The 16,022-nt window shown below is 61.4% G+C and overlaps 1 protein-coding gene across 30 annotated transcripts in view; it reads left to right on the top strand.

The window, feature by feature from the left end:
• The window catches only part of PPP6R2 (protein phosphatase 6 regulatory subunit 2), a 102,456-nt gene extending 87,882 nt beyond the window's left edge, over nucleotides 1-14,574 (top strand). For 12 of the 30 annotated variants that reach the window (XM_089307807.1, XM_089307820.1, XM_089307809.1 and 9 more), the window contains 14 exons: nucleotides 1,964-2,167; nucleotides 4,420-4,484; nucleotides 5,763-5,878; nucleotides 7,912-7,997; nucleotides 8,382-8,462; nucleotides 8,783-8,880; nucleotides 9,044-9,101; nucleotides 9,373-9,497; nucleotides 9,692-9,861; nucleotides 11,193-11,337; nucleotides 11,430-11,518; nucleotides 11,987-12,281; nucleotides 14,158-14,325; nucleotides 14,405-14,574. In XM_089307807.1, the coding sequence (XP_089163933.1) occupies nucleotides 1,964-2,167; nucleotides 4,420-4,484; nucleotides 5,763-5,878; nucleotides 7,912-7,997; nucleotides 8,382-8,462; nucleotides 8,783-8,880; nucleotides 9,044-9,101; nucleotides 9,373-9,497; nucleotides 9,692-9,861; nucleotides 11,193-11,337; nucleotides 11,430-11,518; nucleotides 11,987-12,281; nucleotides 14,158-14,325; nucleotides 14,405-14,453 (1,749 nt within the window). In that variant the 3' untranslated portion in view covers nucleotides 14,454-14,574. Of the gene's footprint in view, nucleotides 1-1,963; nucleotides 2,168-4,419; nucleotides 4,485-5,762; nucleotides 5,879-7,717; nucleotides 7,822-7,911; nucleotides 7,998-8,381; nucleotides 8,463-8,782; nucleotides 8,881-9,043; nucleotides 9,102-9,372; nucleotides 9,498-9,691; nucleotides 9,862-11,192; nucleotides 11,338-11,429; nucleotides 11,519-11,986; nucleotides 12,282-14,157; nucleotides 14,326-14,404 lie in introns of all 30 variants that reach the window. The other 18 variants (XM_089307825.1, XM_089307826.1, XM_089307818.1 and 15 more) reach the window with 12 other exon arrangements.
• The last annotated feature ends 1,448 nt before the right edge of the window (nucleotides 14,575-16,022 follow it).

Raw genomic sequence — 16,022 nt, forward strand, 5'->3', positions numbered from 1 at the left:
TCTGACCAGCGCCCACATAAGTTGCCGGCACCACAGACAGATGCTTTCCCTGCTGTGCCACCACGTCACTGCCCCTCCCTCAGCACCACCCCCAACTCCTGTTCAGTTTCTGGGGAGAGTTTGGGACTGGTGTTATTCCCCTTTAGAGGGTAGGCAGAATTCGCCAGTGAAGCCACCTGCTCTGGCCTTTGCCCACTGAGAGGTGGTGGTGGCCCCGTGTTGCAGGTGAGGATACGTAATGAACCTTCAGGGTGACTCGGCCACACAGGCAGAGAAAGGGACGGTGTTCCGGAAGGAGGGCCTAAACTTGCATCCTGTCCCATCTCTCACTCTGCACACCCCTCCTTCTCCACGTGGCCAGCACATGGCTGAGACAGAGGTTGCCGTGGGCCCTGGTGTGTGTGAGGTGGCAGTAGGCGCGCCTCCTCCCTGCCATGTTAGCAGGTCGGAGACTCAGCGGCAGGTTTGAAGAGGGTGTGTGGAGGCAGGGGACAGCAGCTGTCTTCATTCAGCCACTGTTGTCTGCCAGGAGAAACTCGCTGGCATCAGTCCATGCTGCTTGGATCTGGCTGCTGTGGGGAATATTCCAGTGTCCACAAACAACTCGTCCTGACGGAGCCCCCGTATGTCGAGAGTTTAGCAACACTTCTAGGAACTCATGGATCAAAGACAGAATCAGAGGCAGCCACTTGGTGCAGAGGTCGGGGTGCCCCGGGAAGCCTGCATCCCACATTGGAGCGCCTAGATTCAGTGTCCAGCTCCACTTCTCATTCTGGTTTCCTCACGGGCATCCCGAGAGGCAGCGTGATGGCCCAAGAGCTCTGGCCCCTACCGCCTCTGTGGGTCCCAGGCTCCTGGCTTCAGCCTAGCCCAGCCCTAGCTGTTGCAGGCATTTGGGGAGTGGTCCAGTGCACAGCAGATATCTCCATCTCTGTCTCTTGGTGTATCTCTTGTCTTCCAAGTAAATAAAAATAAATAATTTTTGAAAAAAGAAAGACAAAATTATAAGGGTGGTATTTGGACAGCAGTGAAGATGCTGCTTCAGACACCCATATCCCATGTCGGAGCACCCGGGAATTTCTTTAAAAATCCAGGTGACATTTTGGCCTAGTGTAACCACCAGTCAGGACACCCACATCCTCACCCTAGACCTGGGTTTGATTCCTGGCTCCAGCTCCTGGTTCCGTCTTCTTGCGAACGCGGACTCTGGGAGACAGTGGTCACGGCTCCAGTGCTTGGGTCCCTGCTGTCCGTAGGACAGACCTGGACCAAGTTCTCTGCTCCTGGTTTTGTCTCACCTAGTCCCTGTTCTTGCAGGTTGGATGTGGGACCTGTGTGTGTGTGTATCTCTGCCCCTCAACTGAATAAAATATAATTTTAAACAATTCATTTAAATAAGGTTTTATAAGGATTTCTTATAGTTTCCTTGTATTTCTCTTTTAAAAAAAATGTATTTATTTATTTGAAAGTCAGAGTTACACAGAGAGAAAAGGAAAGGCAGAGAGAGAAAGAGAGGTCTTCCATCCGCTGGTTCACTCCCCAGTTGGCTACAATGGCTGGAGCTGCGCCGATCCGAAGCCAGGAGCTTCTTCCAGGTCTCCCACATGGGTGCAGGGGCCGAAGGACTTGGGCCATCTTCTGCTGTTTTCCCAGGCCATAGCAGAGAGCTGGATAGGAAGTGGAGCAGCCGGGACTTGAACCAGAGCCCATATGGGATACCGGCACTGCAGGTGCTGGCTTTACCCACTATGCCACAGCGCGAGCCCCATATAATGTTTTTTAAAAAGCTACCTAATAGAGAAATGGCTTTCAAGGAAATGCCCCCAAACTCCTCCCGGCTGGCGCAGAGGCTGGATGTGTGAGGAGTTAGGCAGTAATGGCTGGGGGCGACTCCCCTGTGTTTCTGTGACAGCTATGGGGAGAAACCAGTCTAAGGCCTGTCTTGTGCCCTCTGTTTGCTCAGGACTTGTTCTTCAAGTACACCTGGAATAACTTTCTGCACTTCCAAGTGGAGCTCTGTGTCGCCGCTATTCTCTCCCATGCTGCTGCAGGAGCCGGTGGACCTGAAAGCAAGGAGGAGCCTCCGCGTCGGGATGGAAATGCGGTCAGAGATCCGGAGACCCCCCAGCCCGCCACCAGCCTCCCTGAGAACACCATGGTGACCCACGTGAGTCCAGGCCAGCGTCCCACACAAACGGTGTTGACGTTGGGGTTGATGGGTGAGCCGTCTGCATCCACGCTCTGGGCCCTCACTGTCTCCTGGCCCGCACACGGGATGGGCGAGGCTGCGTTCCTTTTGTCCACAAGGACACTAAATGGCAAACAGAATACTCGTTTGCTAGGCCGCAGGTCCAGTGACAGGGAAGGTGGTGGGAGGCAAGAGGAGAGGCAGTGACTGCATCAGCGTGGTCTTGCCTGTGCTGGCTGCAGCTGCAGAGGGGGAGTTGTCCAGTCGCTGGCCAAGAACTCTGCTCCTCTCAGCCGCACTGTGCCTGGGACAGAGCCAGTGTCTCCTGGCTCAGTCCAGGGTTAGGACCATGAACGTGGGAAAAGCAAGCAATGAGAAACATCACAGTCTCATGAGAAAATTTTCTGGGATTTTGGACCTTTGGGAAGTGTTGGGGGGCCGGTGTTTAGCCTAGCAGTCAAGTCCCCCACATCCTGTGTCTGAATGCCTGGATTTGATTCCAGCCCCGGCGAATGCCCACCTTGGGAGGTAGCAGAGATAGCTGAAGGACTTGGGTCCCTGCCAGTTTAGGGAGACTTAGATTAGGTCTCAGGCTCCTGACTTAGCCCAGCCCAGCCCTGGCAGGTGCAGGCCTTGGGGAGCTCTGTCACTCCTGTCAAATAAGTTAAAAGTTACTTTAAAAAATGAGGTGCAGTAGGCTGGTGCTGCGGCTCAATAGGCTAACCCTCCACCTGTGGGGCCGGCACACCGGGTTCTAGTCCCGGTCAGGGCGCCGGATTCTGTCCCGGTTGCCCCTCTTCCAGTCCAGCTCTCTGCTGTGGCCCGGGAAGACAGTGGAGAATGGCCCAAGTGCTTGGGCCCTGCACCCCATGGGAGACCAGGAGGAAGCACCTGGCTCCTGCCTTCGGATCAGTGCGGTGTGCTGGCCGTAGCGACCATTTGGGGGTGAACCAACAGAAAAAAGGAAGACCTTTCTCTCTGTGTCTCTCTCACTGTCCACCCTGCTTGTCAAAAAAAAAAAAAAGAGGTGCAGGGGCAGTGTTGTGGCACAGCAAGTTAAGCCACTTCCTGCCATGCAGTTTCTCGCATGGGCACCGATTCAAGTCCCAGCTGCTCTGCTTCCAGCTGTTAACGTGCCCGGGAAAGCAGTGAAAAATGGCCCAAGTGCTTGAGCCCCTGCACCCACATGGGAAATCTGGAAGTGGCTCCTGGCTCCTGGCTTTGGCCCGGCCCAGCCCTGGCTGTTGCATCCATTTGGGGAGTAAACCAGCAGATGGAAGATCTCCCTCCCTCCCTCCCTTTCTCCCTCTCTCCCTTTCTCTCTCTCTCTCCACCCCCCCCCCAATGTCTCAGACCCCTCCCTCCCTCCCTCTTTCTCCCCCCCAGGAATGTCTCAATGTCTCAGACCCCACCTGTGGCTATGGGAGGGCAGAAACTTGACAAGGGGTCCCTGGATCTCTCTTCAGATGCCTCATGACAGTGGGGTTTGAGGGTATGGAAGGCCTCACCCCTGCTTGCCCTTGACAGGGGCCCTGGCACTCTGTGTGCGAGCCTCTCAGGGTCACCCCTGCATGGGGTCCAGTGTGATGCACAGTGACTGCCGGGAGAAGCAGCTGGCAGGCGGGTGCTTTTGGTGATGAGAGCCAGGTATCGGGGACAGGGCCTGCAGGGGCCTTCATTGATGTGAGCTAGCTGTGGATGCAGGTGGGGTCCGGATAAACTTGCCAGGTAGAAGAAACAGGAGAGGAGCCAGTGTAGCGCTGCACTGGGTAAGGCTGCACCTGTGATGGCATATGCACGCTGGTTTGAGTCCCGGCTGCTCCACTTCCAACCCAGGTCTCTACTAGTGTGCATGGGAGAGCAGCAGAAGATGGCCCAGTGCTTGGGCCCTGCACCCATGGGACGACTGGGTGGGGTTCCTCAGCAGATGGAAGATCTCCATCTCTCTCTGTGTAACTCTGCCTCTCAAATAATCAAGTCGGAAAGCCAGGGAGAATGCTGGCGGCTCCATCGGCCCTTCTGGACTCTGAGAAAGGGGAGGGCAGGGGAGGACAGAGCGTGTCCTCTCGCCCTGCTCTTCACTTTCAGGGCATTCAGCGCTGTGAGCCTGTGGAGGCCCTGGGCAGGGACCTCAGAAGCTGGCCTGCAAGGATGTCCTGCCCACAGGGTCCGCAGTGCTGATGTGCAGGAGGGGTGGGGTGCAGACCCTCACTCAGCACCTGTCTCCCCAGCTGTTCCAGAAGTGCTGCCTGGTACAGAGAATCCTGGAGGCGTGGGAAGCCAACGACCACACACAGTAAGAGCCCTCCCTCCTGCTGGGCTTCAGAGCTGGCCGGGAGGGAGGGCACAGAACTGGTCAGGAAGGGGCAGCTAGGCAAGTCTCTGCTTCTGAGAGCCCACGCCGGTGTCTGCTCGCCCCCAGCTTGCGCTGGCCTTGTGTGCTTGAGGGTCCCACATCCGAACCTGAACTTCCCCAGGAACCTGGACTCACTCCATTAACACTTACTCACAGGCGTGCATTTTTATCTCAGTCTTTGCACATCTTCCATTGAACCGAGTGCCCCTCTGGGCAGGAAGCTGGTCCTGCCTGTTGTCCTCTGTCAGAGTCCATGTCTGCCCCCACCATGTGCTGTCCTACTGGGAGCGTTGGGCTCTGGGAATGTGGGAGGGGCTCATGGGAGCCCCGAGGGCTCTGAGTGCTGCTGTGGACCTGTCACCTGGACCTGCTTGTGGGACAAGCAAACAGTTCCCCACATGGCTGAGTCCTCAGGCTCGGGCTCCATTCCTGCTGTGCGGCCGCGTCCAGTGGCATCTGGGCCGACACTGTGTGGGCTCTCTCAGTCCTGCAGTCTGGGAGTCGGGCACGGTCAGTGTCAGCAGTGCTCTGTGGTGGGAGTCGGGCACGGTCAGTGTCAGCAGGGCTGCGTGGTGGGAGTCGGGCACGGTCAGTGTCAGCAGGGCTGCGTGGTGGGAGTCGGGCACGGTCAGTGTCAGCAGTGCTCTGTGGTGGGAGTCGGGCACGGTCAGTGTCAGCAGTGCTCTGTGGTGGGAGTCGGGCATGGTCAGTGTCAGCAGGGCTGCGTGGTGGGGGTCAGGCACGGTCAGTGTCAGCAGGGCTGCGTGGTGGGAGTCGAGCACGGTCAGTATCAGCAGGGCTGCGTGGTGGGAGTCGGGCACGGTCAGTGTCAGCAGTGCTCTGTGGTGGGAGTCGGGCATGGTCAGTGTCAGCAGTGCTCTGTGGTGGGAGTCGGGCACGGTCAGTGTCAGCAGGGCTGCGTGGTGGGAGTCGGGCACGGTCAGTGTCAGCAGTGCTCTGTGGTGGGAGTCGGGCACGGTCAGTGTCAGCAGTGCTCTGTGGTGGGAGTCGGGCACAGTCAGTGTCAGCAGGGCTGCGTGGTGGGAGTCGGGCACGGTCAGTGTCAGCAGCGCTGTGTGGTGCTGAGATGGACAGAGACCTGCAGGTGCTGTCTGGACACAGGAATCTGGAGGCAGGGCTGCAGGGTGACGCTGAGCAGGGGCAGGCGGCTAGCAAGGACAGGGCTGGGCGGCCGCCTGATGGTGCCTGTGCTTTCAGGGCAGCAGGTGGCATGCGGCGTGGGAACATGGGCCACCTCACGCGCATCGCCAACGCCGTGGTGCAGAACCTGGAGCGGGGCCCTGTGCAGACACACATCAGCGAGGTCATCCGAGGTGAGCCCTCTGGAGCCCCTGCCCCTTCACAGGGGGAAACCCTGACAGGGAAAGGGCCACGCAACCTCCGTCGTCGTCTGGCCTTCTCCTTGGGTAGGCCTGGTCCTGGGTGGGTCTGAGCACAGCGTGCAGTCTGTGGGTCCCGCACTGGCGCTCAGACCTGCGGGCAGCAAAGCTGTTTTTCAGCTCATGGGCCACCAGAGTCCTCCTGATGCCGCAGTCCTGGCCGCATTTCAGCTTTGCTGTGATCTCGGGCACAAATCTTGGCGGAACCAAGGGAGAGAGTCATGTCTCATCCACAGCAGCAGGCAGTGCCCGAGCCTGGTGTAGCTGGGCAGCCCCATCCTGGGACCTACGCAGAGCAGTAGAGCAGCCCCCAGCGCAGGGCCCTCCCCTGGCCAGGTCCGCTCCTGCCCTCAGCCTGTGCCGTGGCCGCCCCAGGTCCTACTGCTGCCCTCAGCCTGTGCCGTGGCCGCCCCAGGTCCTGCTCCTGCCCTCAGCCTGTGCCGTGGCCGCCCCAGGTCCTGCTCCTGCCCTCAGCCTGTGCCGTGGCCGAGCCAGGTCCTGCTCCTGCCCTCAGCCTGTGCCGTGGCCGCCCCAGGTCCTACTGCTGCCCTCAGCCTGTGCCGTGGCCGCCCCAGGTCCGCTCCTGCCCTCAGCCTGTGCCGTGGCCGCCCCAGGTCCTACTGCTGCCCTCAGCCTGTGCCGTGGCCGGGCCAGGTCCTGCTCCTGCCCTCAGCCTGTGCCGTGGCCGCCCCAGGTCCTACTGCTGCCCTCAGCCTGTGCCGTGGCCAAGCCAGGTCCTGCTCCTGCCCTCAGCCTGTGCCGTGGCCGCCCCAGGTCCGCTCCTGCCCTCAGCCTGTGCCGTGGCCGCCCCAGGTCCTGCTCCTGCCCTCAGCCTGTGCCGTGGCCGAGCCAGGTCCTGCTCCTGCCCTCAGCCTGTGCCGTGGCCGCCCCAGGTCCTGCTCCTGCCCTCAGCCTGTGCCGTGGCCGGGCCAGGTCCTGCTCCTGCCCTCAGCCTGTGCCGTGGCCGCCCCAGGTCCTGCTCCTGCCCTCAGCCTGTGCCGTGGCCGCCCCAGGTCCTACTGCTGCCCTCAGCCTGTGCCGTGGCCGAGCCAGGTCCTGCTCCTGCCCTCAGCCTGTGCCGTGGCCGCCCCAGGTCCTACTGCTGCCCTCAGCCTGTGCCGTGGCCGGGCCAGGTCCTGCTCCTGCCCTCAGCCTGTGCCGTGGCCGCCCCAGGTCCTGCTCCTGCCCTCAGCCTGTGCCGTGGCCACCCCACGCCTCCTGCGTGCCCTCCAGTCCTCAGCACATGCGGTTGTGGTCATGGTCACGTGCCATGAGCTTTGTCTGAGCTGAGCAGGGGAGGTCCGGTTTGGCCTTCCTGAACAAGAGGACCCTGGAAAACCTGCATGGGGTGACTTTGGAGAAGCCAGGAAGTAGGGTGTGTGGGGGTGGATGGCACCTTGAGGTCAAGACCGCAAGTTTGCTGGCAGGCAGCCGTCATACCTGCTGTACCCAGACGGGGCCAGGCCTTGGGTGAGACCTGGCCAGGTGTGGGGGACCTGGCCCCTCATTCTGGGGCTGCATTTCCCACTGGAGGAGAGGGGAAAGTCTCACTGCTGGGGGGTCGTGTGGGTGCTGCTGGCCCAGGGCAAGCCTTGGCACAGCAGGCTAAGTCAGTTGCACACTGCGTCTCTGGGGCTCCATGTCAGGCAGACAGACCTGCGCTGGCCTGCTGGTGTCTGGGCTGCTGCCAGGCCTGCCAGGTGGGCGCAGCAATCAGGTGCTGGCAGGTTCTGCTCGGGATTCCTCAGTAAACTTGGGACTGTGCCTGCCAAGCTCTCAGGACAAGACGGCTCCAGCCTCAGTGGCCCCGAGGCCCTACGGGGCTCCCAGGGACAGTGGCCTCCTTCTTGTCAACAGGCACTGCACTGGGCCTTCAGGTGGGCTGACCACAGCAGCACAGCCCTGTCGGGACTCCTGGGTGCCCGCTTGGGGTCCCCAAGGCTCACCTGGCAGCACTTGCTTTGCAGGGCTCCCTGCGGACTGCCGCGGCCGCTGGGAGAGCTTTGTGGAAGAGACCCTGGTGGAGACCAACCGCAGGAACACCATGGATCTGGTGAGGGGCTCGGCTGCGCCCGCGGCCATGGCCTAGAACGCCTCCCCCTGCAGCTCAGGCTGAGGGAGGCCTGAAGGCAGCTCTGCTCTGGGCCACACCTCCGTGCCTGCCTCATGTGCACGTGTCCACGTGTGCCCCGGAGAGTGGTGCAGCCACTACCCATGTCCATAGCACGGCCCCCACCCTCCCTCATCAGGAGCTGTTACTGCCCTGGGGAGCCTGGGCTTTCCCTCGGCCTTGACCTCACCTGGGCACCTCCTTCCATGCCCAGAGATCTGACAAGCACCAGGCTGGACTAGGCAAGACCCCTGGGGCACTGGGCCATGCTGGGTGTGGTCTGGGGTGCCAGTGGCTCACATGCCCACCCTGTCTGGCCTGTTTTAGGTGGGCACTCACCACCTTCACTCCTCAAGCGAGGACGAGGACATTGAGGGCGCTTTCCCTAACGAGCTGTCCCTTCAGCAGGTGAGGGCGTGGCCGGCACTCTGCACCCTGCCGGGCCCTTCCCACGCCGTGTGCACTCAGCAGTGCTCCATCCTCTAGGCTTGGCCTAGTGGCATCTCGCTCCTCCCCCAGCACATGTCGGGGAGAGGAGGATCTGGGGGAGACCCCCAGAGTCACTGTACCTTGAAGAGACTATTGGGGTGCACAGTGCACACACACGAGTTTGCCCAGAATCTCTGAACGTCAGAACCCGGAACCCACTGTGCTGGAAGGAAGCTCCCTGGCTTGCCCAGGGGCAGCCTCAGGTCTCAGGCTGCTCCTGACGGGCCCTGCCCTCCCAGGCCTTCTCCGAGTACCAGATACAGCAGATGACGGCCAACTTCGTGGATCAATTCGGCTTCAACGATGAGGAGTTTGCAGACCAGGACGACAACATCAGGTGAGTCCAGCCAGACCCCCGGGCCAAGGCATGATTTCCTGTGCCACTCAGGTCCCTGGAGTCAGCTGCCTATGGTCCTGCCCTGGGTCCCTAAGGGGACAGCATATGTTGCCCAGTCCCGTGAGGCTGGAAGGAGGCTAACAGGGTCCCCTTGCTCTTGTAGCGCCCCGTTCGACAGGATTGCAGAGATCAACTTCAGCATCGACGCTGAGGAGGACAGTGTGAGTGCGTGTGTGCCCAGACAGCTAGGTGGTGTCCCTGGCTGGTGAGAGGTGGACGGGGGGCACGGGGAGCCCTGAGCCAGCAGGGCAGGTGTAGCAGGGCTGGACGTGCCCCTCCTCGGGAGTCCAGGACGGCGCCGCCTACCTTGCCTTCCCACCCTGCCCTCCCACCAGCTAGAGGTTCTGTGTCCTTGAGCCAAGGCCTCTAGAAACCACGTGGAGCCAGGGCCTCCCACCTCCCAGAAACCAGCCTCCACGTTCTGTCTTGCAGCCCAGCGCGGCTCTGTTTGAGGCCTGCTGTGGTGACCGCATCCAGCCCTTTGATGACGATGAGGAGGAGGACATCTGGGAGGATCAAGAGACTCGCGGTGCCACCCGGGTGATGGCCAGAGCCAGGTGTGGGGCCCTCCTGTCCCCTGGGGCCTGTGCTGAGGGGTGCAGCCGCCCTGCTGTGCTGCTCACGCCGGCTCCAGGGGAGTTCGGGGGCCTGCAGAGGCATGGGACCCTTCCTGTGGAGGCGGGGCCATCACTGGCTCTCCAGTGTCCGCTGTCCATCCTGGACACCAAGCGTGTCACTGCGTGTCCTCCAGGTTTGGTGCCCCCCTCGCCGCAGACAGCTGCTCCAAGAAGGATCTGGAGCACAGAGGCCGAGAGAGGAAGGTGGACTGGGAAGCAGATGGGGACGCACCTGCGGCAGGCACTGCCTCGGCCCCTGCCCCTGCACAAAACAAAGGCCTCCCCCTGCAGGGTGACTCAGAAGGTAGTGCTGGGAGCTCGGTGGGCGGGGGCAGGGGTGTTGGGACAGGACGTGGTGTCCTGGCCTGTGCATTGCAGGGATTTCATGGGCATGGATGGATGCGTCTTGGATGGGCTGTGGCCTGGAGCCTGCAGCCACCTGCACTTGGCTCCACGCAGACACTGCTGGAGGGAGCGGCTCTCCCAGCTGTGCTGGATGGGCTGCACTTCCCCACCCCAGCCATAGCTGACAGCCCCCCAGTTTCTTTTCCTTTTTTTTTTTTAATTATTTTATTTATTTGAGGGGCCGGTGTCGTGGCTTACTTGGCTAATCCTCCACCTGCGGTGCCGGCATCCCATATGGCACTGAGTTCTAGTCCCGGTTGCTCCTCTTCTAGTCCAGCTCTCTGTTGTGGCCCAGGAGGGCAGTGGAGGATGGCCTAAGTGCTTGGGTGCCTGCACCTGCGTGGGAGACCAGGAGGAAGCACCTAGCTCCTGGCTTCGGATCGGCACAGCGCTGGCTGTAGCGGCCATTAGGGGAGTAAACCAAGGGAAGGAAGACCGTTCTCTCTCTCTCTGTCACTGTCTATAACTCTCTCTGTGTATCCCTCTCTCACTGTCTAAGTCTTCCTGGCAAAAAAAAAAAAAAAAAAAAAAAAAAATTTCATTTATTTGAATGTCAGAGTTACACAGAGAGAGGAGAGGCAGAGAGAGAGGTCTTCTGTTCACTGGTTCACTCCCCAACTGGCCACAATGGCCAGAGCTGAGCTGATCCGAAGCCAGGAGCCAGGAGCTGCTTCTGGGTCTCCCATGTGGGTGCAGGGGCCCAAGGACTTGGGCATCTTCCACTGCTTTCCCAGGCCATAGCAGAGAGCTGGATGGCAAATGGAGCAGCCGGACTCAAACCGGTGCCTGTATGGGATGCTGGCACTGCAGGTGCCGGCTTCACCTGCTACGCCACCATGCTGGCCCCTTCCCAGTTCCCACCGGGGAGGTTTGTCTCCACAGCCTGGCCATCCCCAGTGCAGCCCACCCCACACCTTCCACCTCGGGAGACCCTTGCTCACCTCAGTCCTGGGGTGGTGCCAGGCCCTCAGGCCACATGGAGAGCTGTGTGGCCAAACCAGGAGGGCAGCCATGCATGAGGCCAGGGAAGGGGCAGTGGTGCCTGGCCAGCTGCCCCGCCTTAGCCGTTCAGTCCTGGATCAGGACGGATGGGGCAGGGTGTGCAGCCGCTGCCATAACATGAATGTCAGTGGTGCGGAAGCCAGAGGAGGGTTTGCCCACAAGTGCCTGACCGAGCTCCACATCAGAAGGCACCCAGCGAATCCACCCTTGACCGCTGCATCCCTCCAGCAGGCACAGCGTGGATGGCGGTGTTCGATGAGCCCGCGGCCCCAGGAGTGGCGCGAGACGTGGGTTCCAGCGTGTGGGCAGCCGGCGCTGCAGCTCCAGAGGAGAAAGGCTGGGCCAAGTTTGCTGACTTCCAGCCTTTCTGCTGGTAACGGATGCATTCAGGGGTCGCCCTGTAGCACAGCTGAGGTCAGGCAGCCGCGTCCCTCAGAGCTCAGCCTGTCCTTGTCCTCTTTGCAGCTCCGAGTCGGGGCCTCGGTGCAGCTCTCCCGTGGACACGAACCACAGCTGTGCTGAGGGCGCCAAGAGCCAGGGCCAGGAGCAAGCCTGTGAGTAGGGGCGGCTCCAGCAGGGGTCCTAGCCTCGCCCAGGCCGGCCCCACCGTGGGGACAGGGGGAGGAGGCAGCCAAGGCCCTAGATGTGACCGTGTCACCATGATGATGGGGGTTTGTGTGCATGTGTGCACTTGAGGCTGGAGCAGCCATGTGCAACTAGGGCGACTCCCCCAACCCGGGGGATGCACAGGAAGGGCAGCAAGCCATTGGTCTGTCCAGGCTCACGGCCAGGTGTGCAGCCTGCATCTTGGACAGCAGCATTAGGGTTCTAGTGAGGAGTGCGTGGACAGGCCATCAGCATGTGCACACTTCCGTTCCAGTGTTGGGGTCCTTTGGGCTTGAAGGTGCCTATGGTAGGGCCACAGAGGCAGAGGGGCCCCTCTGAGAACAGAGCATGGCTGCCATCTTGTGGGGTGGGCACCCCAGGTGTGAGAGCCCATCCTGCCGGCTCCACGTGTGCAGGCAACAACACGCGGCAGGTGCCACACACGGACCCACGCCAGTCTGGGGGACTGCACCGCTGCCCTCGCCCACTGTTGAAGGCCTCTCTGTCTGCTGCAGTCAGCCCGGCGTCCCCGTGCGCCTGGAACGTGTGTATCCCCAGGAAGGGCCCCCTGATGGCCTCTGACAGCAGCTCCTCGGGCTCCAGCGGCGAGGACAAGCAGCAGAAGGCGATTGGTGTCGTGGAAGCCGCGAGCACGGGCCCTGGCTGGGAGACCTCCTTACTGCCCAGGACAGAGGCGGCTGCTGTTGGCAGGTGTGCAGGGGCGTGGCAAGCCCGCCCAGGGCCCCTGAGTGCACAGAGGAGGTTTCCAGGCTGCGGGCAGCTGGCTCATCCCTAGCTCTTGGCTCCCCTGGGAGCGAGCTGGGGCTCTGACTGCCGCCTGGTGGCCTGTGAGCTGCACACGTGGCTCTAGAGAGTGACACACACAGTGGAGGCTGTGGGGAGGGAGGAGGAAGGGCTCCTTCCGTGGACACTCTGGAGTGGTGCAGGAGACAGCTCCCACCACACAAGCCCTGACTGCCAAGGACAAGCCCAGCTCTGGGGGTAGGTTGGGCTGAGCCACCCAGAACGGGGTTCCCCTGGATGGTGCAGGGAGGAGCACCCCATGGTCTTTGACTTCATTGTCCAGCAGGCTGTCTGGTGGGCTTGCCCAGGCTCGGTCTTGCCGATCCCTTAACCCAGACACCTAGGAAACACCCGTTGAGCTTGGGCCAGGGAACACACACCATCTGAGGACTATGCTATGGCACCCAAACCTCAGCTGGGAGCTGGGGGCAGCTTCACAGGTGGGCAGAGGCCAGTCTTGCCCAAGAGCCAATCTGTGGGGGCGCAGAGGCTGGGGCCTGCTGGTCCCTGATACAGGCCCCTCGCAGGCAGAGGGTGGGTGAGCATCAGGAGCTGGGTGCCGGAGACAGGAAGTTGTTTGCAGGAGGGCAGGTTGGCTGAGGTGGGTGTCAGGGTCAGAGACAGCTGAGGAGACGGTGAGACTGGGGGCTGAAGGGGTGGAGAGGGTGTACCTGGCAGGCTCAGAGTGAGGACACCTGTCTGTCCTGGACCCCACAGAGCACGAGGTGTCAGCCACACAGGTATGTCCAGGGAAAACACTGCATCCATGCTGGTGAACGGCACCTGTGGGCTCTTGAGCCATCGTCCCTGAGTGCACCTGGCTGAGGTCTGGAAGGCTCTAGAAGGGGTGCGAGGGTGCCTGTCACCTAGTGTGACCCTGCCCTCGTGGGCGGGGAAGGCCCTGCTTACTCGTCTTGCCCCGTGGTACTGGAGCTACAGGGGTCTCCCCAGCCAGCCTTCATGCTCATCACCCAGCTGGACGCGTCCTGGCCAGCAGTCCAGCTTGGGCTCACATTCTCACCACCTGGGCTTGCCACTTGGCGCGGGGCCCAGGCTTAGAGCCCATGTTGCAGGAGCCCGACAGGGCATGGCCTGTGTGGCCACCGACAGCCCAGGGGAGGCGAGCTGAGGCCCCAGTCTCCCTTGACACTGGGTCGGTGAGACGATGACGGGGACCCGGGCCACAGCCCCTTGGGTCCAGCGTGCGGGAGGCTCCCGAGTGGGCTGGGAACCCCTGGCGTTCCTGGGCCTTTGCGCTCTCCCTAAGTATTTCAAGAACAGCTCAGCTCCGGTCCATAAAGCAGATCCTGTTCTGCCAAGTGCGCAGACTTCTCCCACAGGCAACTGCACAGAACCACAGCCGACCTGGCGGTGAGCCCCTCCCCAGGCCGCACGTCTTGTGCCCTTGTCCTACAGCAGGCCAGCGGCCCCGGCTTGCTGGCGGTGGCTAGCCTGCACCTTTGGGTGTCTGACCACTCCCAGAGCAGACCGCCTAAATGCCAGCAGGTCCCCCACTGAGTTGAGATCACAGCAGAAGTAGCCCAGGCCCTCAGAGAATGACCAGGTGCTCTCTGGCAGGTGGCTGGAGGTCCGCTTGTCCTGGCGTTGGCCAGTTGGGTGGCACAGCCGCCTGGCTGGGCATAGCGCCGCGGCCACCTCCCAAGGGCAGGAGCAGGAAGGTGCCACGGGCAGTGCTCCCAGGCCACTTCTGGACCAACCCCCTTGCCGTCCTCATGCTCCAGAGGTTGGCTGGCATTGACCAGAGCCCACGTCTGTCACGCAGGACCCAGTGTGTCGACAGCAGACCGCCAGACCCCACGTGCCCTGCACCCGTGGAGATAACCAGGGCCCCAGCTGTGGCTGCCCCAACTGTCTCTTCTGCAATGGCTGTGGTGGTCACCACAGCAGCCCCAGCAGTGGCGGCTGACCTGGGGACAGTGACAAAGGACAGGTGAGCAGGTTGGGCAAGGAGGGCACGATGGGGCTGGACGCAGGCCCCGGTAGTTCCAACCCTGCTCCCGTTCCTGCAGGGAGACAGACACCCCGCCCGAGGGAGCTGCCTTGAACGGGCCCGTGTGACGCTGCTGTCGCCCGGCCAGGGCCAGCCCTTGGTCAGGCTGAATCCTTAATCAAGAAAACTACCTGGTGATGCAATTTTTTAATTTAATTTAACTTTAAAATAAATGCTGCATTGGTGAAACTGGTGGTTGGAGCCAGTAAGACCCAACTTTCGTCTTTTCTACCTGACCCTGAGTAGGGCCTTAGGAGGACAGGATGGACCTGGTCACCCCCAGCCCAGGCCCCGAGCACAGCAATAAGGTCTTAAGGAGTTGGGAGCCAGGGGTCGTGACCACAGGCACCACCAGGACCCAAGGGCGGCAGAGGCATGGGCCGCAAGGTTCCGTTCACTTTTCTTTTTTAAATAAGCAAATACAGGAAGAGCTGGATTTTCTGCGCTTTGTACCGACTTGTAGCCGGGGTCTCCCCTGGCTCAGAGCAGAGGTAAGAGAAGGTTGGGAAGGGCCAGGACCCACAATCAGAGCTGGTTTGGCCTTGTGGGGTCAGACTGTGGGCTGCAGTTGTCCTGAGGCCCTGGGAGCTGGCCCTGAACCAGAATGCAAAACTCGACTGCCTTAACAAAAACAGGCCCTGGAGGCCTACTGGGGGCACCACCCAGGTCAGGCAGACATGCTTGGGTGGGTGGGTGCGTGGTGGTACCTGGCAAGAGGGGATGCAGTACTGTCTTAGTCGTGCCGGGCAGGGCACTGTCTCCCGGAGGGTCTGAGTGGTCATTTTATGTTGAGTCCATTCCTAATGTGCTCGTCTGACAGGGCAAGCCCCCAACTCCCAATAAAAGCTGTCATTCGCACAACCTGTGTATGGTTAAGGTGAAGCGGCAGGCAGGCCCTGGAGGCCCAGCCAAGCTGAGGGGTGGGGCTATCTCCTCCAGCCCCTTTGCTGCACCCCCCTCCACCCCCCACCCCTGCCGACACATCCCTGGTCACAAGGGAATGAGTCTAATTTCTGAAAGAAGCTGAACTCTTCTCTATGCAGAAAGAAACGCCTGAACCTTAGGAGCCAAGTGCATCCCCAGAGAGCAGGTGCAGCCGAGGGCGCTGTCCCCAGGGCTCCACCCCCCCATGCAGCTCCCTTCTGCTCTTGGAACTCCAGAACCATCGTGTGCCCTGACTAGGCGAGAGGGACAGGGGGACACCGGACCCACGGGAGGGGCTCCTTCCTGCCATCCTCTGTGGGTCCCACACGCCCCCAGCTCTTCTCCCCCGACATCGGGAAGGCAGTCAGGGTTCTCCTCCTCACTGCAGATGTCATGGGTGCTGGGAGCCTGGGTCAGCGCCCAGCCACGTAGGCTGCAGGGAGACCACTCCCGCACGACAGCCACAGGACAGCGCTGGAGCTCATGGGAGTTCAGGGTCATTGTTGGCTCCAGCCGCCCAACAGCTAAGGCTCAGAGACCTCCCCTTCGTGCCCCCAGGCCAGTCAGCAGCTGCCCTCCCCTCGTCCATGCCTGCTCAGCCCTGCTGCAGAGGTCAGCCTGCAGCTGCATGTCCCACACTGACAGGTCCTGTCTGGCTAGTTCCCCAGCGGCCACCCAGCACCTGTCCTAGGTGAAGCCTAGTCCTGGGTGGG

Source organism: Oryctolagus cuniculus, chromosome 11, assembly GCF_051225735.1.
Source record: "Oryctolagus cuniculus isolate XC-2025 breed Fujian yellow rabbit chromosome 11, ASM5122573v1, whole genome shotgun sequence".
Taxonomy (NCBI): domain Eukaryota; kingdom Metazoa; phylum Chordata; class Mammalia; order Lagomorpha; family Leporidae; genus Oryctolagus; species Oryctolagus cuniculus.